Raw genomic sequence first — 20,870 nt, forward strand, 5'->3', positions numbered from 1 at the left:
GAGAAATTGCGAGGCCTGCGGGTTTGGGGGACGACGATGGTTTCCGCCTCCGGACAGAATCTCCGGCTTAAAGCTCGGACCCCCCGCATAGTTAATGGCCACACGTGAGTTTCCACATCATGGAACCGAGATAGAAGGATTTGTGGCTCAACGTTGATAGTTCATCCGTCTAGGAACAGATCTTATGTCTCATTCGTTTATTTATTTTTGGCATGGTGAGTCTGCACTGCACCTTGTGTGGACGTTGCGTCAACTACTCTCGTACTTCACATCCACACTACAGCAAGGAGCAGATCCAAAATAGTTATTACCATGCGCTATTCGAGAGAACTCTCCTTTCAGCTTTTCTAGCACTGCTATAGAACACCTAAACCTTGGAAATGCATCCTATGCCGTTTTTTACTGATCACTCGGTCTGCAGGTCTGAAAATAGATGAAGGAAGTACTAAGAGTGAGGAAGTAGAAGCCCCGAAGTCCACGACACTTTAGCCAAGATATCAGTCTCATATGTCAAAGCACAGGGACGTTCTAGCTGAGCCCTCCGCTGATTCACTACCTCAGGCTCAATACTATGCTTCGCTGCACTCTCTAATTAGTATGAATGCTCGTAAAGTCGCCAACATGGATAGGGACTTACGCGGTCCTCTCTACTGATCGTCGCAACTCCCGGTTGTACTTCCTTCGTTCTTCTGGTGTACCCCAGAACAACTTGGTTGCCTCTGGGTTGACTGTGGTTCGTGGGTCATAGGGTGGATGCTCTTCCTCTAGAGATGTGACAATCCCCTCGATGTGATAACGCATTTCCTCTGTCCGCCTTGGGACGTAGCATAGGACTCCTTCTTTGGACACACGAATATGAAAGAAAGACGACGCTTCAAGAAACACACGGGGCTGTTCTTCTGGAAATCGTGGGCTCAAGTGTATCAGGATCTTGAACATGCCACCATCCAGTTGCGTCATGGGTCGTCCAAAGTATGTGAGTTTCCACATGAATGGATTTCCATCTTCAAGGTATAGATCGACTGTAATGTTGTTCTGATGCTTGAGGTTTTCAACAATCTGCTCGTACTGTCGTTGAAGGCTGGCTGCAATACCCCATTCTTGCTTTTTGGCCAATTGTCCTTCAACGGCCCAATGGTGTGTTTCTTCAAGAATGGCGTCCTTGACCACAGCCATTCGCCGTTTTAACTCCAAATAGTCGAAGTGACCATCCATGCTGTTGTTACCGCTCTCAAAAGGCATTCTCTGAAACTTGGCTTTGCGTGGGTGTCTCTCCTCTGCAGCAACAAGCGATTGCATGTAGGGCTCATAGTACCACAAGAAACGTCTTTTGCGGAAATCCGAAAACGGGTCAAATGAAGGCCTGTCATCTTCGTAAAGGATATTATCATCGCTTTCGGATGGTATGTCGGCTAGCGAGCCCGCACTCTTTTCTGGTAATATGTTAAGGGATGTCTCTAAAGGCTCGAGCACGGCAAGACGGAGAGTCTCATGGTGTATCTGGAGATTGGTCAGGAATGTTTCCACAATAACAGAATAGCTGAGCACTTATTACCTTGGCGACATAAGCTTCCATGTTCTCTTGATCAGTCGATGATCGCGCGCCTTCGTATCCGGGTTCATTTTCGTAGGGGTTAGACGACATCAAACTCTGAATCGAGATAAGAAGGGACTCTAAACACTGCGCAGACGACCATTGCTCTCCACTTTCACCCCGCCAGGTTCTAAAAGGTTGTCTGTCAGCCAGGCTCGAGCTGCCGAAAGGCATAATAATGTGTATCTGTACCCAAGAATTGATCTATATTATTCCCGCTTGGTTAGTAGAAATTACGGGCAACACTGAGCGGCTTAACTTACAGACAGACCCGGCCCGATGAATAGATATTTGGGTTGAATCGACTTTGGCCACCATTGGTGGTCAAGGCGCGAACATTCGGAGATGTCGCTGGGTAGTCTGCGCACCTTAGCTCACTTGCCCACAGGGGTATGGCATTTTCCGCGAGTGTCCGATAGTATACCTTTTCCGAACTTGATTAGAAACTAAAATGTCATGTTGACGATTAACACAAGATCCTCTAGACTTTGTTGATATCTTCTCAGAAGGGGCAACGAACCTCAAAGAAGCCGAACTGATAGGGAGTATCTGGGGGTCCGAGAATGAGAGCGCGGACACTTCGGATATCAGAGTCCTCATAATGAACAGCGAGAGCTAATGCAAAGGATCAGAATTGAAAGGCCATAGAATATTGTACGCCAGTGCTATCATCAACGGGGATTCGACGGAACCGATTTCCGACACAGTAGTAGGGTGTGGAGTACCCACAGAGGTCTGCGCCTTGTTGGATCTGCCTGATTTCCTAAGACCCCGCCAAGGTGAGACCACCCGTTAGCCCAGCAAAGCTTAGAGGAATGCGGTGAGGAATGGGATGGTACCCTAGTAATACGTAGGATCGCCTGGTCGGACATCCTGACGACCGAGAATGTCCAAAATGGGGGATGGATTGACGAGGGCCCGGGATCACTAGGCTGAGTGTTGAAGAGTCAAGGTGCAATCAACGAGAGAGAGAGAGACGGAGGTGTGTTGACGATAGGTATGATCATCAAGGCCGTAATGCAGTCGATGGCGGGGAAACCAGGCAGTGCAGGCTGTCAGAGTGAGATCAGTCTGAGTCAATTCCCAAAGGCTCCAGGCACGAAGTAAAACGGACTGAAGATACTGAAGTCTGGCGAAGAGGCCAAAATCTGACCTGTACGCAGTACTTCTGGCTAGTGCAAAGGCAAAAGAGAGGAAGGCTGCATGCTCAGGTGCATGTAAAAAAACAATACCCCATGCGACGGCTCTACGGAGTACATGCATGAAACTATGTACTGACTTGCGTATTTAATACCTAGTATCAATGTTCCAGCGTCAATTCACCTGAGTGAATGTCGCAGTTGCGAACCACTGCTTAAACTCTTCTGCGTCAAGCTTCATCTCCTATGGTTCGACGGGCAATACCCGATCCACTTGTTAGGACTTCGGAGAGCATCTGGTAAGGTAAAAGTGATAATAGACCACGAAGAACAAGCCACTATTGAAAGTGATAGCTGTCACAACTCTTGGCGTAAATAGCCCGTATAAGGGCAATAGAATGAAGAAACACTGTGCGTTAGAACACTACAAAAGCAAGTCTAAGCCGGAGTCCAGCGAGTTGCATAGCTTCAATTAGCTCATTTCATACAGTAAGTACTACTCATCCGAGTCTTGATCGACACAGTCCTACCAAGTCAGTCTAGCACAACTCTTGCCAGGTCAAGATTGGTCAAGGGGGACAAGGCCACAGGCCCATGGAAACAGCCCCTGTCTCACCGCCCGCAGAGGTGGAGACACGGATCCGTCCTTCGACAGACAAAAATAAACACATCCAGTGGATATAAAATACTCACACTAGACTAACTGAGCCATTTGGAGTCGCGACCGACCACTGACAGGACCCTGGGTCTAATGCCCCTTTAGGCAAGGCGGGATGGAAATGATCCTGGATGGCTGGTTACCCAAAGAGAAACCGAGAAACCATCCATTCTTTTCCCTGACTAGCCGACTTACTATCTATGGACTATCCCAACCCCTCCTAATCTCAAAACCCACCGCGTACAGGCCCCTCAACTTCATCACAGTCAGATTTTCGTCTGGCTTGTGACTTTCGGCGTGTTGCTTTCAAGGCCCCCTAAATTATCTGCTGCGCTGATCCTGCCTATGTACAACCCCTTACATGTCATCTTGTTTCGATCGACGGTGCTTGCCATGATGAAGATTTTGATGCCACCCTCACGGAGTATTTTGGAGTACAGTGCTGTGTTTCAAGCCCAATGAGGAACGGTTATCATCCCCGCTGCCAACCAACTTTTCAAGAATTTCCATGTACAACCGGGAAGGTGGTAGACCAGCAGAATTGAGAATGCTTCAGGAATGTAAATCCGCAACACGAGACCCATGGGTATCAAGCCGCAATCTGGCTGACGCTGATTCTTGTTGAGAAGCATGATTATCGCAAGCAGTGAACAATACTTTGTCCCCTATAAGTTTCACTTATTACAAATCCTCTTGATCTCACCTATAGTCATATGCATCATATTAAACGAAACCACAGAAGCCTGAAATGCTAGGAATTACAAGTAGGTCGAGTAGTATGATACTTGGATGAATTTTGCAAAAGCCATTGGGATTCAGACTTCAGAGACGTTTCATAGCGTAGGAGAAAGGCCTTTTGGTCGTTTTTTGACCATTATTGAAGCTGGGATTATCCACACCTTATGCTTTTGTCAGGGTAAAGGGAGCACCTGTAAATTGGTGAGACGCATTCGCGAAGGACTCCTAAATCAACAACACTTTAAGTATGCTCTATAATAAAGATGCCAATTCTGAAAACCGCGGTAAGCCTGGCCAGTATCCATCGCTCTAGAGATTTCTCCACCTAGTCCGTTGGTCGAAGACCGATGAGAAAGGACCTGTACATCTTTACGTGCTATGAAAAAGGGAGAAATAGGGAGCTTTTACTCCATACACACTTGCTTATAATACACATTGAATTTGCTAAGAGAAACCGTAGTAGTGTAAGGCCTCACTCATAAAGTAAGCGATCGGGCATTCGCCTGCATTGTCTGGTTAGGTAGTTAGTGGTTTTAGCCCGTGATGAATAAGGGGAAGGAGCAGAAAAGGATGCGGGGAATGGTCCAACGATTAAAAACCGCGTGGGAGAGGGGAGGTTGGCCAAAATAGAAGCGCGTGGTGGTAGAGGTATGTATAAAATTTGAAAAAAGAAAAAAAGGGTCCCCAGGGATGTCTGAGAGGAGGATTCGACTCTGTTCATCCTTGAGAGAAGAGCATGCACAGCATCCATGCCGTTCACCTGCCATCACTACCCACCATGGCAATCGGCATGATCCTGAGGTCTCCACATCCCTGGAAATTACAGGGTCTGTTTCTGCCAGCACCTCAGGTGTTCTGCCGAGTACCTGTTTTCCAACATTTATTACCATGAACAAGAGGGTAGTCAAAGTAACTAGTTGATGTGCGGAGCGTTTTGTCCGTTTGATAGTATAATCACTGTCTGATTGTAGCTTGTAGAAGATCACAGTTGACACAAAACATGTCTCCCATCCAGTCACTGAACTGGGTGTACCTTTGAGGGACCCCCTAACCTCCATATTCGCTGCTGTGAACTCTGGAACGGTTACCCTGTCTGGTAATACATCCACAAGTGAAGGAGCCATGGAAGCGCCTTCTTTGGCGGTGTGCCAGGCGGTGACCCCTTTCACGTGATGGTCTCTAGCGGGCAACCAGCAACATGAAGCATAGGGGGGCAGAGCGACAACTGCCAGCAGCACACTCACTCCTCCCCAAAACACGCGATTTCCTGTCCTCGCTTTCACCCTCACGAGCTGGCATTCTAGACTCGACTCGATCATATTTCCCCTGCTCTGTTTTGCCGGCCCGTCTCCCTCGACCTCGGATTCAGGCCGTCCACCAAAAAGTCTCTCTGGAAGGGATTAGGAATGGTTGTGATTCCAGACAGCGCACTCCGCCGCCTGTTGGTCTCACTTTGAGCTCCAACCCTTCCCCATTCCGCTTCCCTCAACGCGGGCGGTTGCGCTTTTGGAGACATTTCTCCCCAAATCGGCTTCGAATTCACCTGCTACTTTAAGCAATTATATGGTCATATTTTGATCACGCGCCCCGGTTCCTTCATCGATATTCCCCGCAGGTTTCATCTACATGGCGTGAGGTGAGTTGCTACGGGAAAGCCGTCAATTCTCCTGGACAACCCCGCGCGAACCAATCCCGGAAGCTTGCCCCTTATGCTAATAGTGCACACTTGGCAGAAGGCAAGTCCTGAAGTTAGACGCGCGACATTGACGACTCCTACCTTGATTTCTCCATTTTCGCATTAGATCATCTGTTCCCCTCCAGCGTCCTCACCAACTCGACCCTAGTTCGCCTTGTTAGCACCGATATTATCGACTCTTTCGAGGATCGTCCATACAACCCATCCAGCCCAGGTCCTACCCCCTCAGATCCCCAGCAGAAAGGCATAGTTCTCCACGGACATGCCTCCCGGCGACGTTCCTTTGCCGGACAGCCTCGTGCCGGGCAACGGGGCTGTCCGCCCGAAACTCAACACTAGCGGCTACGGAGGTGGTAGCTATCAATCGCAAACGCCTACGTCTCCCGCAGATAGCAATATCATCTTTGACTCGCCTCGTACAAGGACGGGAGGGTGGAATGGCTCCACGAACAGCCCTGTTGAAGGGCCACAGGGCTCTGATAGTCGTATGAGCCGGCGGCTGGAGTCTGGTCACCCTGGCCCCAGAGATCCATCAACTCCCCGGGATCGCAATGGCTATTGGGACCGATCCACGCCACGAGAGAGATCCCGTCCGAATGGTCGGCCTCCCACGAAGTCCCCAGGAAGCTCGTCTCGGATCTGCAAGAAGTGCGGCGAACCATTGACTGGCCAGTTCGTACGGGCTCTGCAGGCAACATATCATCTCGAGTGTTTCAAGTGCGAGGTGCGTACTCAGGGGTATGGAAATTCTCTCGTTGAAGTCAGCTAACTCTGTTGGACTTAGGACTGCGGTCAAATCGTGGCATCGAAATTCTTCCCTGTTGATGCCGAAGATGGTAGTGGTCAATATCCCCTATGTGAAACAGACTACTTCCGGCGGTTAGATCTTCTATGCCATGATTGTGGTGGTGCCTTGCGTGGGTCGTATATTACAGCCCTGGAACGCAAGTATCACATTGAACACTTCACCTGTTCTGTTTGTCCCACAGTTTTTGGTGCACAAGACTCTTACTACGAGCATGAAGGGAAAGTGTATTGTCACTTCCATTACTCTACACAGTTTGCGCAACGATGCCATGGGTGTCACACAGCAATTCTAAAACAGTTCGTGGAGATCTTCCGCAACGGGCAGAATCAGCATTGGCACCCTGAGTGCTACATGATCCACAAGTTTTGGAATGTCCGTTTGGCCCCGACAGGCCAGCCTCTTGAACCGCCGGAAGTTGAGACGGACGCTACGGATGAGGAGCGCAATAGGGTGCGTGAAGAGGAGGACATAATGGAAGAAAAGGTGTATAAGATATGGAGCATCCTGTCCAGTTTCGAGGAATCATCCGCGGCTTGCATTTCAGATATGCTTCTTCATGTCAGCAATGGCACATATCTGGATGGGGTCCTCGTCGCTAAGAGGTTCATTGGCCATGTTGATATCCTCTTCTCGGCCATCGATCAGCTTGCGGGACATATCAGAGAACAGGGCATGAAAGGTATGCTGCAACAATCAACCCCTGACTCTTATTTGGATTACCAGTAGCTAACAATGTTAACTAGATCTGGCATATGGACGCGAAGCGAAGCTTCTGTGCAAGAAAATAGTTGCATTCTTCGCATTGCTCTCAAAAACACAGGAAACTGGTGTCCGCAAACTCGGCGTCACTCAGGAGCTCCTGTCGTTGGTCACCGGCCTTGCGCATTACTTGAAGTTGCTGATTCGCATTGGCTTGCAAGGAGCCCTCAAGCTTGAGAGAGAGCAGCAAGCTTCTCAAGGTCTTCATCACTTCCTCGATCATTTAGGAGACTTGGAGACACTCAGACCACCTGAAGAAGAAGAGACGCTTGCTGATCTAATGACTGGTGTCGACACACTCGCTGATCAGCTTTCGGATTGTTGTACGGCGTGCAAAGAGCCGATCGATGACGAATGTGTCATGCTGGGTGATAGCAGGTGGCATATAAAGCCGCCTCATCTCACTTGTGCGTCATGCCAGAAGGAGTTGTCCCATACTCTCCAGGATGCGCTGTGGAATCCCAAGGAGAAGCGGTCCTTCTGTAGCGATTGTGTTTCCCAGAATGGACTCATGCACGACGTACAAGGCGGCTTTACACACATAACGAAACTTCAGCAGTTTGTCTTTCTACTCAAGGTCGCTCTTGCGCGACTTCTTGCTGTTCTCAGAGCGGGTGGAAGTCTTGGTACTGGTATGTCATCATGATTTTCATATTTACTCTTCCGCATCATAGCATCATCTCTAACCTCATCTGACTCATGTTCCAGGCGACGCTTCCCCCCCACAAGATGGCAACGAAAGCGGTCGTATCCCTCCTGGCGGCGAAATGCGTCGATCTGCCACTAGATCTAAATCGTATGCAAATGCCACTAGGAATGCTCCTGAGGGATCTTCGCTTGAACAAACTGTCGGTGAAATGCGACGTCTACGATCCATCCGGAATGAGCGTACCCTCTCGACTACTTACAAGAAGGCCAGGGCGTCTCGCATCATCGACGGACCCGAAGGCCGTAGCGTACGACCTGGTTCATCGGGTGGCGAAGGATCCGACCCACGGGGTCATGGCTTCCAGATTGTAGAGGAAAGAGATGCGAATGGGGAAACGGTCACCGAGCTGACGTTTGGCAACCAGGATGCGTTGACGTTGGACGATATACCCAGAATCGTTGCTGCCGAGCAAGCTAAAGAGCAACGTCCAAACGCCTACAAGCACGCCGGGACCAAGCTGGTTGGCACCACTGAACCATTGCCCAAGTACAATCACGGCCATCAGCGTGGCGTATCTGGCGCAGGTCTTGAACAGCACATCATGGAACAAGGCGGTAGAACAAAGAAATATTTCTCTGAGCTTTCTGCCTTGGAATACTTTATTGTCCGGCATGTTGCTGTCTTGTCCATGGAGCCTTTGTTGAGTGAATATTTCACGCTGGAGGAGCTACTCTCTTTGATCGAATCACGAAAGCCCACCATATGGAATATCTTTGGTCGCGCCTTCAATAAGGAAGGCAAGAAGGTTGGAAAGAAGAAGGGCGTGTTCGGGGTTAGCCTGGATTTTCTTGTTGAAAAAGAAGGCACTGAATCTAGCCACGGTGTGGGTCCGGGAGCACTTCGTATTCCAGCCTTGGTTGACGACGCTGTGTCCGCCATGCGTCAAATGGATATGTCTGTGGAAGGTGTCTTCCGAAAGAACGGCAATATCAGGCGCTTGAAAGACATATCCGAAATGATTGACAATAGATATGAACAGGTCGACATGACGAAGGAGAACCCTGTCCAGATTGCAGCGCTACTGAAGAAGTTCCTTCGCGAGATGCCTGATCCTCTTCTAACATTCAAGCTCCATCGTCTGTTTGTTGTTTCACAAAGTAAGTGGCTGACAGTCCTAATTGATATTATAGCATCCATTGCTTACCACTTCAACACAGAATTACCCGACCCTGAGAAGCAAAAACGTGTATTGCATCTCACATGCTGCCTTCTTCCCAAGGCTCATCGGGATACTATGGAGGTACTTTTTGCTTTCCTTAACTGGACTTCATCTTTCTCGCACGTCGACGAAGAGTCCGGTAGTAAGATGGACATACACAACCTCGCGACCGTGATGACTCCCAATATTTTATACCCCAATGCGAAAAATAGCACGGTGGATGAGAGTTTCCTGGCGATCGAGGCCGTTAATTGTCTGATTACTTACAACGATACAATGTGCGAGGTATGTCTCTCTCCGATCCCGAACGTCGAAATCATATGCTCATGTTTTCATTTAGATACCCGAAGATCTACAGTCAGTCCTTAGCGACACCACTTTCTTCAAGGAAAACACCGAAGTCACAACAAAGGAAATACTTAGACGCTACGGTGACATTGCACGCGGAAGCTTCTCTCCCAAGGCGAGCAATGGTGGCGAGACGGTTACAATCACGAACTCGAACCGCGCTGCCAATATCCCTACATCTGCCCGTATCGAGACAGATCCCTCGCAGGACACGGCATGGCAGATGCAAAGTTCAGTTCGCCATGTTCAAAGCCCCGGTGGGCATCAGCATTCGACCAGTGGTACTCCGCAAGCTGGCACAGAGCTGGCCCCTACAGCTTCCAATGACTATCGTGAAAGAAGCACCAGTAATGGCAGCCAGCAGAACCCTATGCAAGCCGAAGGACAGTCTCAGCCAATGCCATACAGGGCTCGTCCCGGTGCTGGGCCCATGGGAGTTGCTGGCTAGATTCTCGCCAGTTATGCTCTCGAAAATGCCAACCAGTCCGTTGCTTCTCTGCATAGTTTTGAAGACATTTACCGATGCATTATCCGCCTCCATATCCTAGTGATCGCTCTTGGCGTATTCTTGGACCTTTCAGCGTTCTTTCGATTTAAACAAGGTTGGATGGAGTTTGTTCTCCTTTTGAAATGAGATGATTTCCAGGGTTTAGTTAAATGATCGGCCGACAGCTTCTCCTGATGGATCGAGGCTTTTCTAATTGCTTTCTATTGCGCACTGACTGCGTGGAGTGCATTGCATTTGGCCGTGAGTCTCGATACGATTCACTCACTGCCCCTATAATTTGGATTTCAACCGCGCGCAAGTGGCCACAGGAGCCTCTGCCCGTTTGGAATGGCAATTTCTGGGATCTGGGTATTGTTTTCCATCCCTAATTTCCTGGCATTCTACTTGCACCACAGTTGAGACCCAGCGTGGGCATTCTGTCCTGGCATCTTTCTTTCTTTGCTCTTTGTTCCTTACATCACTTGCGTCTTCCTGGCGTTGCGCCTCTCTTAACCTGCTATCGATCGAGATGTGAGACTACTATCGAGATCCTCTGTTTTCCCTTGATTTCATTTGTCAGCCAGTCTGATGACTGCGAAGATACCTGTGCTGAGTCATACGTTCAGTTCGTTTCTTTTCCTTACACTTTCTTCTTGCTTCCTTTCTTCAACCCCCCTATTTACATTCTACCCATACGACTTACTCCTTTTCTTTTTTTCTTTCTTTTCTTCTTTTTCTGATATCCCGAATTGTTCGTGACTGGTTCTATCGCATCCATGTCTCCATGTGATGCTGTTTCCTCGAGAACAGGAGGTGTAATTTACATTACAATTGTGAAAGGAATGCCATAGTGCCAACTCTGTTGAAGTGCGCAAAGTTGTGTGCTGCTCCGTGTAAGCGTTCATGCTTCCAAGACCCGAAAGAAACCAATATCCCAAATCGTCATAAATAGACTAGAGACGCTCCGCAAGCCCAAGTAGGTTTTGCTAGTTTTCTATGCTAGCTTATAACCAGCCATGGCCATCATGTACCCCGGGTTCAAGTCCACTATCCGAATGATAGTGCAGTACTCTGTAGTAGCTCTAATATTATGTCATGTTGACCGCAACTACTCCTAAGACTTTGGCACTCAAGAAGAGTCCTGCTACTAGTAAAGTCAGAGGAGGCGCTCTGCCTATACAGTGCCTGCCATACGAGCCAAATCAATGAAGAGACCGACGTGGAGTAGACATCTCGAAGACTCGAAAGAAGGCCACTTGAATTCAGTAATAGTCAATAAGCGGCGAAATCAAAGAGAAGCAAAATCACAAAGCCAACATGGTCAGAACAGGACCTATTCGGGCAAAAGACAGGTCAGAACTCCAATTGTACACCAATTATCCTTCCATATTAGAATCCCGTCCAGAGATAATGCACCCCTTCTACGCCATGTCCCTGCAGAAAAGCCAATGAACAAATAACGAAACATGCTAACTTCAAAAGTGTCAATCTTAAGGTGAAGGATACAGCGCTTATGCGCGTTTCCGAAGAACTCTACGGCCCGCAGTTGGAGCTTCACCACCGGCAGGAGTGGGAGCCCTCTTGCTGGTGGCTGAAGTTGTGTTTCTCTTCGCAGTGGCGGAAGTTGCTTGGCTCCGGGCGACGGTTGTCTTCTTTGCGGTCGCGCTTGAAGTCGATGCCGTCGTTGCCTTCCGGGCACCGGCACCTGTCCTTGTTGGCTTGGCAACGGTTGTTCCGGAGGATGCGGAAGACGACACACTGCCTCTGCGTTCGAGCTGGCGAGTTGCTGGCCTTGGCAGTGGTGACCGCGTAGTCTTGCTAGTAGCTGTGGCCGCTCGGCTGGCGGGTCTCTTGGCCTGTGACGGGGGCCGGTTGTCCTTGATCGTGGCGGATGTATTCTTGACTGGTCGAATGCGAGCGTTGTCTGCCAGTCCAGGAATGCTAGCTGATGTGGCTTTGAGTGGGCTGGTGGGTTTCAGGGGCGACATGGGTCTTGCAAGGTAGGAAGAGTTCGTGGGCTTCTCGGGTGAGGCGCGTAGCGGGGAGTGTGGGTATGTTCTGGAGTTGGACGTCTTGGGGGAAAGGATCCGGTAGTCTGCACCCCTCATCTCCTGGGACACAACTCGCGAAGTACCAGCAGCGGCACCAGGCCCGCGTCTCTTGGGATTCTTGAGTACATCGAGCTGTTCCCCAGCTGCAGGGGCGTTTTCCTTGTCGGAATAGATTTCTCCGTGGCTGGACGCTCGAGTCAGCGAAGTTCAACGACACATGCTCGGACATATGTAACGTGTTCATGCCGTACCTTTGCTTCTTGACTCTGCGCGCGCTGGGGCTCGCAGCAGAGGCTTTGCGCACATTGGGGCTGACAGACACGGTTTTAAAACTCCTTGAAGCTTTGGCCGGGCTGAGGAGTTTCCGTGGAGAGGGATTCGCTTGTTGGGCCCGGAGAGAGGCCATGTGTTTCTCCAGTAGCTCACCCATCGTCGCCTTCCGAAGAGCAACGGGAATCCGGTTGACACGTCTCTCAATCCTTGCCCGAAGATCGTTCGCCTGGAGGGCATACTGGGCGCGAAGTTTGCGGGCGCGTTCGGTGACTGTGGCCATGTTAGTGGACTGCAAGGTAAGCGAGGTGTCGAGAGAGCGCACGTTCAAGCTGCAAGTTGTCAATTAGAGCTTGCTTTTGTCTGCGAGTAATTCGAAGCTTCTTCCGAGGAGGGCTGTTGGTGGGTGTCCTTGCTTCGTCATTGTGGGACGCGTCGTCGGGAGACTTGCGTTTGGCGGAGAGTGAAGTCATTGGGCGCAATCGTGTGTACTCGCTGTGGATGGTGAAGAGCAGCGATAGGGGATGTGACAGGTGAGTCGTATTGCGTAAAATGTGTTGTGTGGAGGAGTTGTGGGCGGAAGGGATGGAAGTCGAGAGACGGAGGGGAGCGCGTTGGAGCGAGTTCTGGAGGAAAGCGGATGGCGGAGAGGATAAACAAGCGCTGACTTAATTCGTGGTTAGCTCCGATCGGGACGGTGTGACATCTGCGTCCTCAGCAGCAGCTCCATCATCATCCCTCCTCCGCCAACCTCCATCATCCATTTCCCCCCATCTCTTGACCTGCTCCCACGCTCTGGACATATCACTTCCTGGGAATTCCGTCTCCTTTTAAAATCTGATTGATAATACTCATACATTTCTATCCTCATCATCCCCGACAGCCTCATTCCAAGATGTCGCTCGAAGCTACCATGATCATGTCCGTTTAGCCACCTCCATCCCAAGCTCTGTGCGCACCCACTAACGCCATCTACAGCGTCGACAATAGCGAAAGCAGCAGAAATGGAGACTATACGTAAGTTACCTGTTCTGATTCGCCCAGAAACGACTGTCTGGTTTCGTTCCTAACAGCTGCCAGCTCGACACGATGGCAAGCTCAGATCGACGCCGTGAGCGTCATTCACACCACGAAGATGCGCGTGCACCCTCAGTCTGCTGTCGGCCTTATGAGCATGGGTGGAAAGGGTCCCGAGGTCCTTTCGACATTTACTACCGACTTTGGTGGTATCCTGGCTGGTCTGCATCGCACGAAGATCCATGGCACTGCCCATCTTAGCTCCAGCATACAAGTAGCCGGTGTACGTTGTCAAACTACTTCCTGATCTCTTTGGCTAAATACGATGCCGTTTCTTGGATGAATTACTAACCTGATGATTGGCACAGCTTGCCCTCAAACACCGCTCCGAGAAGTCCCAGAGACAGCGCATCATCGTGTTCTCCTGCTCTCCCATCGAAGAAGACGAGAAGACATTAGTGAAGCTGGCCAAGAAGATGAAGAAGAACAACGTGTCCATTGACGTGATCGCCTTCGGAGACCTGGAGTCCGACCAGACCAAGAAACTAGAGGCATTCGTCGAGAACGTCAAGGGTGGCGACGGCTCTAACCTCGCCATCATCCCCCCGGGCCCCAACTTGCTGAGTGAGGAGCTTCAAGTCACTCCCATCCTGGGCGGGGACAGCTCCGGTGCCGACGGTGCCGGTCCTGAAGGTGGTGATGGTTCCTTTGGATTCGAGGATGCGGCTGAGAACGACCCCGAACTGGCATTCGCCCTCCGTCTATCTCTGGAAGAGGAGAAGAACCGGCAAGAGAAGGAAAAGCGGGAACGGGAGGAGCAAGAGCGCAAAGCCAACCTGGACAACATTCCCGAGGAGGGCTCCAGCGGGAGCAAAGACAAGAAAGAGGATGGTGACAAGATGGACACTGCTTAATGTGGAGACCAGACACAACCTCCTGGATGATTTGATGCATACCCGGCGTTCTTTATGTACTTTCGTTTTCTTGCTGTAATTGTAGAAAGCGGTTCCCCGGAAACACGCTTTTGAAACGGATGCGATCTAATATGCAGATCTATCACCATCGTAACTTGTTGTTTCATGATACAAAACTATGACGCCCAGATATCAAAAACATGACCATGCATGCAACCGCAAAACGAATAAAAAAAAAAAAAAGAAGCGAAGAATAGAGAAGGAAAATTATAAAAACAAAGAAAATTATCTATCGCAACCCCACCACCAGATACCTTAACCCATCAATCAAGTCCTCCCCCTCAACCAACCCTGCAAATTCCGATCAAACGCCTCACACCGAACCGGCATCTCCAACTGATAAAACGGATTCTTCATCACAAAGTCCGCATACAGCTCATATATCTTCTTCATGACCACCTCAATATTCGCCATCAGCGGATCCGTAAACAACAGGAACTTGGTGCCCGTAAGCGTCTGGAAGCACGTTAACCGGAACTTGTCCGTTTCTAGGGACTCGAGCCCCGTCGCTGGTACTCCCGGGTTCGGGTACGAGTATGAGGCTGTAGATGAGGTAATAGGCGTTGATGATGTGGCGGAGGGAGAAACGACATTGTTGGGGGAAGGAGTGGTGGGTGTTGTTGCGGTTGCGGTTGCGGAAGTTGATGCGGCGGCGAGGGGGAGCTTCGGGGTGATGGAGCGGGTGATGGCGTGGACACTGAACAAAGTTTAATTAGTAGGTGTGAGTCTTTTTGATCTTGATGTATCAGGGGAGAGGTAGGTGGGTGTTGATGTGTACCCGTGAAACGTGCCCGCCAGGACGAGGTAGTCGTTCGTTGAGAGCTTGCGCAGTCCCGGCTGGAATTCGCGCTGGTAGACTAGTCCACCGGCTTTGTTGATTATTATGAGGGAGAATACGGCCCTAGAATTTGTTAATTGTGTGTGTGCTTTGTGGGAGGCCAGTTGCGACGTACATTGCGGAGGAGGGGGTTGGTGATGGTGATGGTGGTGATTACAGGGCGAGTCGGACAGTGTTGTTGTCCTTTTCGAGCAGAGATTCAGGTTATTGGCGCATGCAGCATCACTTGTATTTGCTGGTTTGTGGTAGAGAAGATGATGGTAGAGGAAGATTGTTCGCGTATCGGCGCATTCACATCGTAATTGTTGTTGGTGTCATCATAGCATGGGCGTCTTTGCCGGAGAACATTGCGGAGTGCGCTGTTGTTGGTTGGGTGTCTATACTGCACCTAGCTATTGTGAGTAGGGTGTCTTCACCGCCCTGGGGTAAAAGGTATCAGCCAATAGTGTGCTTATGTTCATAGATGGCTGTTAACTTTTAGATGGCAACGTTATTTTATAGTTGAACAAGCTGGAAAGATGTTCTGGGTATCGATAGCGCATATAGTTGTTTCCTAAGCTGTAGCAGACATCTTTGCTTCTACTTGAATGTCCGTAATATGTACCAGCATATCATAATTGTAAATTCAGACATCAGCCTGCTATCTAAGGATATGATATCGAGCTTTTTACAATATAGCATCCAACATCTGTTAATACAGCATACAATCTCAATGTTCATTAACTTCATATCCAACATGACATTCTCTTCCCCAGCCCAGGCCATACTAAAACCCCCTCAGGGAGTCGCCACAACAGTAGACACCTCGACCATATTCTGCACAAACCAACCAGTCAGTAATCAGCCAACATTCTCAACCCAAGCAAAGCAAAGCAAAACAACAGACCAAGTCATGGAATAAACTTACCGGTTTCCTCTCAACTATATACTCCGACTGCACCGACTTCGTCACATACTTCACGGACGCCTCCCCCCCGCGACCCCCAGCCCTCAAATACTCCAAATAATCCGGCGCCCCCGGAATATCCGTATTATCCGCAATCACACTGGACCCGACCCTAAAGAGGCCCAAATCCTCACACAGCTTCAAATCACTCAAATAGAACTTCTCCCAATGGTCAAAGAAAGCCATATCAACTCCCCCCTTGGTCACCTTCCCTTCCTCAACCAACTTCGTCAATGACTCCGACGCAGGTCCCACCATCACATGCACGATATCCTCGACGCCCGCCACGCGGATCAAGTCCCTCGCTACGTCTGCTACTGTCTCGCTGACCTCGAATGTGTAGACGTGAAGGCCCTCGGCGAAGGGACCGTGTAGGTCGCGGAGAATGGCGGCCCATGCGATGGCGGAGCAGCCGATGTAGGTGCCAAATTCGAGGACCACTTTGGGTGGAGTCTCCATGGCTGTGAGGGCTTCTTTGGCGACGTTGAGCTTGGCTTGTTTGAAGTTCATGAGGCGCGCTGTGCGGCTGTACAGGTCGAGGGCTTGGTACACGGCCCAGGGGTTGTTGGTTAGGGCATCGCGGGGTTGGGAGATGATGTATTCCCGGGCGGATTGGGCGTTGGTCTGGAGGATCTGTGTGTGTGTGTGTATATCTGTGAGTGTTTGGTCTGATAATGATGGATTTGTGGAGGGGTTGAGGTTGGCTTTGTTTGTTGATGTGGACTTACGGTGTCTTGTGAGGCCATTGTTCAGGTGTTGAGGGTATGTCGGTTAGTTCTTGGTGGCAGTATAAGGAGAGAGGTAGCTGGTGGCGACTAGTAGATGTTCAAAGGATATACTTTGTATCTTGATCTTGAGCAATCTAGAAGACTGGTGCCGACAGTGGTATTTATACCATGATTGCTGCTACATTCAAGCGTAGAGAACCACTATATTCGTAGTACACCCAGTGAGCCCACTTTACCATGTCTACATTGCTACGCCACTGAATCTTCACTTTTATCTCCGATCTTTCTCATAGCCACGGGAGGTTCGTAACTCTTGCGGATACCATCAGCCAAAAGATATAGCCGTAGGGCTGGTTGATCGGCTAAACAACTCAAGCTGCTCTTGAACCGAATGCTAAACTTCATGTGGTAATTAGAGCCGCCTGCTCTCCGGCCATAGATTCCTCATGTGGCTGTTATCACCGATCACCTAAAGCCGAGGCCAACCATCAGCCCCGCTAGCAGTCAAGGATTTGCCGCTTACAAACATTCGGCTTGAGATGAATATGGGTCCTTCGAGGTGTCTGTATGGAGTACTGTTCAAATGATATCATTTTTCAATGTTATTCCCTAATCCATTGTTATGCATGTATTTGTAGCATTGCGCCGAGAGCGCAGATAAGAGTCCGCGTCATCGATCTCACGACGCTCGTAGTAGATGTCTGCGGAGCTAACCTTAGGACATTCAGTCAGTCACGTTCCAACGTGAAACAGGCTGTGCCATAATCAAGAGGTTTCCGGAGGGTTTGTGAGTCCATCTTCATCGTACTCGTATCGTGTCTCCAAATCCTATGTGACAAGATCAGCATATGAGGCCACAGTTCAGTGAGTCCGAACGTACCCAATACTTGTTGAACCCAACACCTTCACAGACATCAGAATATCCGAGTATCATGGGTGGAGCCCCAGTCATTAGACTGCGCTTTAGTCCATCCAGAGCCTCCCGAATGCTCTTAAGCCTTGCAGCTACCAGCGTCCAGGGATATGCCACCGCTGCAAATCCCAGCTCTGCCAGCTCCTTAGCTGATAAGTTCTCCGACTTTCCGCCCTCGATTATATTGGCTAGCAAAGGAATATCCAGTTCCTCTGCGCATTTCTTCATGGCTTCTCTGTCAGGTAGCGCCTCGACAAACACGCCATCTGCTCCTATACGCTTGAACTCTTTCGCCCGAGTCATTGCCTCATCCCACCCGTGGATCAATGAATCCGTCCTTGCCAGGATGAAGATATCCCGTCCCTGGTTACGCGCATCAACGGCAGCCTGTATCCTAGCGTAGGCCTCGCCTCGCGAGACAACTGATTTACCTTTCGTATGACCACATCCTGTGCGCCCAAATTCCGTCAGCCTCAAACCAGCGCTTCATGAACACGCATCTTCAAAGGATCTATACATACTCTTCGGCCATGTCTGATCCTCAATCATCACGCCCGCTGCACCCGCCGCAGCAAAACACTCCACAGTGCGTCGCACGTTCATAGGACTCCCGTACCCGGTATCCCCATCCACCATGATCGGTATACTCGTCACACGAACTATTTCCTGGATTCGGGCGGACATTTCTCCCATGGCAATGTACCCGGTATCCGGGAGACCATGAGAGGCTGCCACCGCGAATCCGGAGATAAATATCATAGGGAATCCAGCTTCCTCTATCAGTCGCGCAGAAAGGCCGTCGTAGCCGCAGGGGTGGGCTATGATCTTGGCAGAGTCTCGGTGAGCTTCAAGCCACATTGTACGTAGACGAGAGGCCTGTGTGGATGGGATGTGACCACGGACATTCTTGAGTGTCAGTGTGGTGGTTTGGGTTCCTTCGTTAGTGGTGGTATTATTGTGTGTTTCAATGTGGTTGGAGGCATCGAATCGGAATGGGTATGGAGTGGGGTTTTGTGAAGCCATGTTGGGATAGAGATTGAGTTAGGCTGATTGAAGAATCTTCAAGGTATAGTTAGTGCTAAGAGAGATAATCTTCACGGATACTATGACTTGCAGTTTCTGCAGAATGCTGGTCAAGTGGTGTCCAAGTAGATAGTTGTGATGTTGGCACCCCCGCAGTGCAGCCCGCTGTGTTGACTTTGGAATCCCCGCACGCGTCATAGCCTGCCGAGCGATTGATGGCTGGTTCTGACAACAGTCAACACAAGCTATCTACTTTTTCCTCATGAATATAGCAGTAAGGGCACAAATTTGACTGAGCCGCCACGAATGAAATTTCCATGGACATATTATCCTATGTGCCACGAACTATAATAGTGAGGCTATCACCTCATCCTATTGCCCGCGGGCAGAATGGCGAGATTCTTGACCGGCATTGATGTGCTAGCTACACACACTACAGCGATAATGAGCTTCTGTTACCAGTGGCGTCTAGGCAACAATCCAATCTTATCTCCTTTCGGTACAACTATCTGCTGTTCTGGAAGACGACTCCTAAGCCCTGTTGGTTCCAACTGCATATTCAATGGTTGTCAGAAAGATATTGGCCACTGCTGCGCCCCAGAATAGCCATGGGAAAGATCAGCGTGGTTGTCGACACTCGACACGAGCCTATGAATCTGTGACATCACTAGCATAGGGTTTCCGTTAATGGCCAGCGACTACCATCGTGGGCGCACTACCGGCCCCAGAAAAGTCTCGGGCGTCTAAACAAGACCACGGAGTATACACCCAGCGAGGATCAAAGATAGAAATATAGAGTGAACAAAGAAAGGGAACAGAAGGATGAAGCGCGCGCGCGACAGTCTGGACAACTGTCTAGCGTCTACTGCCAAAGACGCGAGCCAACCCCGATACAATAGAACCACATGGCACCATAATTCTAGATCCCTGCTCGGCTGTCATCAAAACAAGAAAACGCAAGCGAAGCAAGCAAACAACACCAGGGACTCAAGATTGTTACGACCTGATTACATACACTAGTCTAAACGCTAGAAGGTCCCCGTCTATCCCATTTACAACTGAAAACAGTCAATCAATGTTGAATGTTCCCATCCAGTCCAGATGAAGGTGCATGCAGCTGACCCGCCGATCTGTATGCGAACTAAAATCTCACCCACACTAGCCAGCCCCAGCTGAATTCTGATACACTAGGTGCAGACATGAGTTGTGGGCGGCCGATAAATAGCCGCACAGAGAGAGAGGGAGAGACACTCAATACGTACGTGTTCGTAAGTATTTCGCTGATCAGTACCTGTGATTTGCTTACCCCCGGAACTCACGTACGGCATTAAATATCGGGCGCAGATATAAAACAGGCATACATGCCTACCGAGCATATCAGGAATGCACGATCGACGCCCCAAGCCCACGAGGATGTCAGCATGTATCTAGGACGAACTATCGTTTCAGGTAGTAGGCCCGTGGCATGATCCTGTGTACCCGTCGATCTGGACTGGACCAGAAGGAAGGGAGGGAAAGAAAAAGAAAAAGAAGAAAGGGGTGAGCTACATACGTCAGTTCAGCAATCAGCATAGATAGAGAGTACGGAGTAGATACTAATCCGATGGGCAATTCTTGTTATGGGGCGCCGGGGGTACCCGTGCCACGTGGAACGTTTCACTCCTTTTGGGGACCACATTCTTTGGAATTCGCAGTATGTATGTAGTATCCGGGATTGGGGGCTATGCTGACATGCACCGGATGATGCTAGTTTAGCGTCTAGGAATGATTGGTGTGGAAGTCACTGGAAATGTGAGGCGAGTTGAACCGGTTGGTCGATCTAACAGTCACTGCGGCTGAGGAGGAGAAATTACTTACTTACGGAGTAGCTGTCTGCTATCTGAGGAGTAGTATCTATCGAGTAATACTCGGGGTATTAAGTACTACTACTACTACTACTACTACTACTACTACTACTACTACTACTACTACTACTACTACTACTACTACTACTACTACTACTACTACTACTACTA

At 49.7% G+C, this 20,870-nt stretch overlaps 10 protein-coding genes across 10 annotated transcripts; 2 read left to right on the top strand and 8 right to left on the bottom strand.

The window, feature by feature from the left end:
* Positions 1 to 169: 169 nt before the first annotated feature.
* ASPBRDRAFT_46252 (ubiquitin-conjugating enzyme E2) lies at positions 170 to 2,745 on the bottom strand. The gene is made up of 9 exons (XM_067625592.1): positions 2,434 to 2,745; positions 2,324 to 2,357; positions 2,115 to 2,209; positions 2,019 to 2,040; positions 1,858 to 1,954; positions 1,787 to 1,798; positions 1,556 to 1,724; positions 638 to 1,500; positions 170 to 579 (listed from the first exon to the last, which is right to left on the bottom strand). Exons 1-9 carry the CDS (start codon positions 2,464 to 2,466, stop codon positions 570 to 572), a joined length of 1,335 nt encoding a protein of 444 aa, XP_067476227.1. The 5' UTR covers positions 2,467 to 2,745; the 3' UTR covers positions 170 to 569.
* Positions 2,341 to 3,004, bottom strand: ASPBRDRAFT_290547 (uncharacterized protein). The gene has a single exon (XM_067622601.1). It carries the CDS (start codon positions 2,855 to 2,857, stop codon positions 2,522 to 2,524), a length of 336 nt encoding a protein of 111 aa, XP_067476228.1. The 5' UTR covers positions 2,858 to 3,004; the 3' UTR covers positions 2,341 to 2,521.
* Positions 3,005 to 4,206: 1,202 nt separating this feature from the next.
* On the bottom strand, positions 4,207 to 4,959 carry ASPBRDRAFT_46255 (uncharacterized protein; the record flags this gene model as incomplete). The annotated part of the gene is made up of 1 exon (XM_067625594.1): positions 4,207 to 4,959. A coding segment is annotated over exon 1 (245 nt), but the record flags the coding sequence as incomplete, so codon positions are not given.
* Positions 4,960 to 5,042: 83 nt separating this feature from the next.
* Positions 5,043 to 5,645, bottom strand: ASPBRDRAFT_57534 (uncharacterized protein; the record flags this gene model as incomplete). Its single annotated transcript, XM_067627760.1, has 3 exons — positions 5,043 to 5,090; positions 5,182 to 5,375; positions 5,561 to 5,645. 3 exons carry the CDS (start codon positions 5,643 to 5,645, stop codon positions 5,043 to 5,045), a joined length of 327 nt encoding a protein of 108 aa, XP_067476230.1.
* Positions 5,646 to 6,087: 442 nt separating this feature from the next.
* On the top strand, positions 6,088 to 10,056 carry ASPBRDRAFT_132087 (GTPase-activating protein LRG1; the record flags this gene model as incomplete). Its single annotated transcript, XM_067618396.1, has 6 exons — positions 6,088 to 6,549; positions 6,610 to 7,312; positions 7,377 to 8,024; positions 8,101 to 9,198; positions 9,259 to 9,545; positions 9,601 to 10,056. 6 exons carry the CDS (start codon positions 6,088 to 6,090, stop codon positions 10,054 to 10,056), a joined length of 3,654 nt encoding a protein of 1,217 aa, XP_067476231.1.
* Positions 10,057 to 11,580: 1,524 nt separating this feature from the next.
* Positions 11,581 to 13,046, bottom strand: ASPBRDRAFT_290598 (uncharacterized protein). Its single transcript, XM_067622602.1, has 3 exons — positions 12,742 to 13,046; positions 12,398 to 12,689; positions 11,581 to 12,330 (listed from the first exon to the last, which is right to left on the bottom strand). The coding sequence occupies exons 1-3, from the start codon at positions 12,887 to 12,889 to the stop codon at positions 11,607 to 11,609; spliced, it is 1,164 nt and encodes a 387-aa protein (XP_067476232.1). The 5' UTR covers positions 12,890 to 13,046; the 3' UTR covers positions 11,581 to 11,606.
* A 265-nt stretch (positions 13,047 to 13,311) lies between these two features.
* On the top strand, positions 13,312 to 14,347 carry ASPBRDRAFT_132023 (proteasome regulatory particle base subunit RPN10; the record flags this gene model as incomplete). Its single annotated transcript, XM_067618390.1, has 4 exons — positions 13,312 to 13,337; positions 13,395 to 13,433; positions 13,497 to 13,716; positions 13,802 to 14,347. 4 exons carry the CDS (start codon positions 13,312 to 13,314, stop codon positions 14,345 to 14,347), a joined length of 831 nt encoding a protein of 276 aa, XP_067476233.1.
* A 163-nt stretch (positions 14,348 to 14,510) lies between these two features.
* On the bottom strand, positions 14,511 to 15,664 carry ASPBRDRAFT_290647 (trafficking protein particle complex subunit 4). The gene is made up of 3 exons (XM_067622604.1): positions 15,361 to 15,664; positions 15,186 to 15,308; positions 14,511 to 15,104 (listed from the first exon to the last, which is right to left on the bottom strand). Coding segments are annotated over exons 1-3 (555 nt in total). The 5' UTR covers positions 15,363 to 15,664; the 3' UTR covers positions 14,511 to 14,674.
* Positions 15,665 to 16,022: 358 nt separating this feature from the next.
* ASPBRDRAFT_57539 (putative O-methyltransferase) lies at positions 16,023 to 16,937 on the bottom strand (the record flags this gene model as incomplete). The annotated part of the gene is made up of 3 exons (XM_067627761.1): positions 16,023 to 16,061; positions 16,153 to 16,824; positions 16,920 to 16,937. 3 exons carry the CDS (start codon positions 16,935 to 16,937, stop codon positions 16,023 to 16,025), a joined length of 729 nt encoding a protein of 242 aa, XP_067476235.1.
* A 747-nt stretch (positions 16,938 to 17,684) lies between these two features.
* Positions 17,685 to 18,855, bottom strand: ASPBRDRAFT_131585 (isocitrate lyase/PEP mutase family protein; the record flags this gene model as incomplete). Its single annotated transcript, XM_067618342.1, has 3 exons — positions 17,685 to 17,747; positions 17,800 to 18,281; positions 18,354 to 18,855. 3 exons carry the CDS (start codon positions 18,853 to 18,855, stop codon positions 17,685 to 17,687), a joined length of 1,047 nt encoding a protein of 348 aa, XP_067476236.1.
* Between the last annotated feature and the right edge of the window lie 2,015 nt (positions 18,856 to 20,870).

The sequence above is a fragment of the Aspergillus brasiliensis genome (genome assembly GCF_001889945.1).
Source record: "Aspergillus brasiliensis CBS 101740 unplaced genomic scaffold ASPBRscaffold_11, whole genome shotgun sequence".
Classification (NCBI taxonomy): domain Eukaryota; kingdom Fungi; phylum Ascomycota; class Eurotiomycetes; order Eurotiales; family Aspergillaceae; genus Aspergillus; species Aspergillus brasiliensis.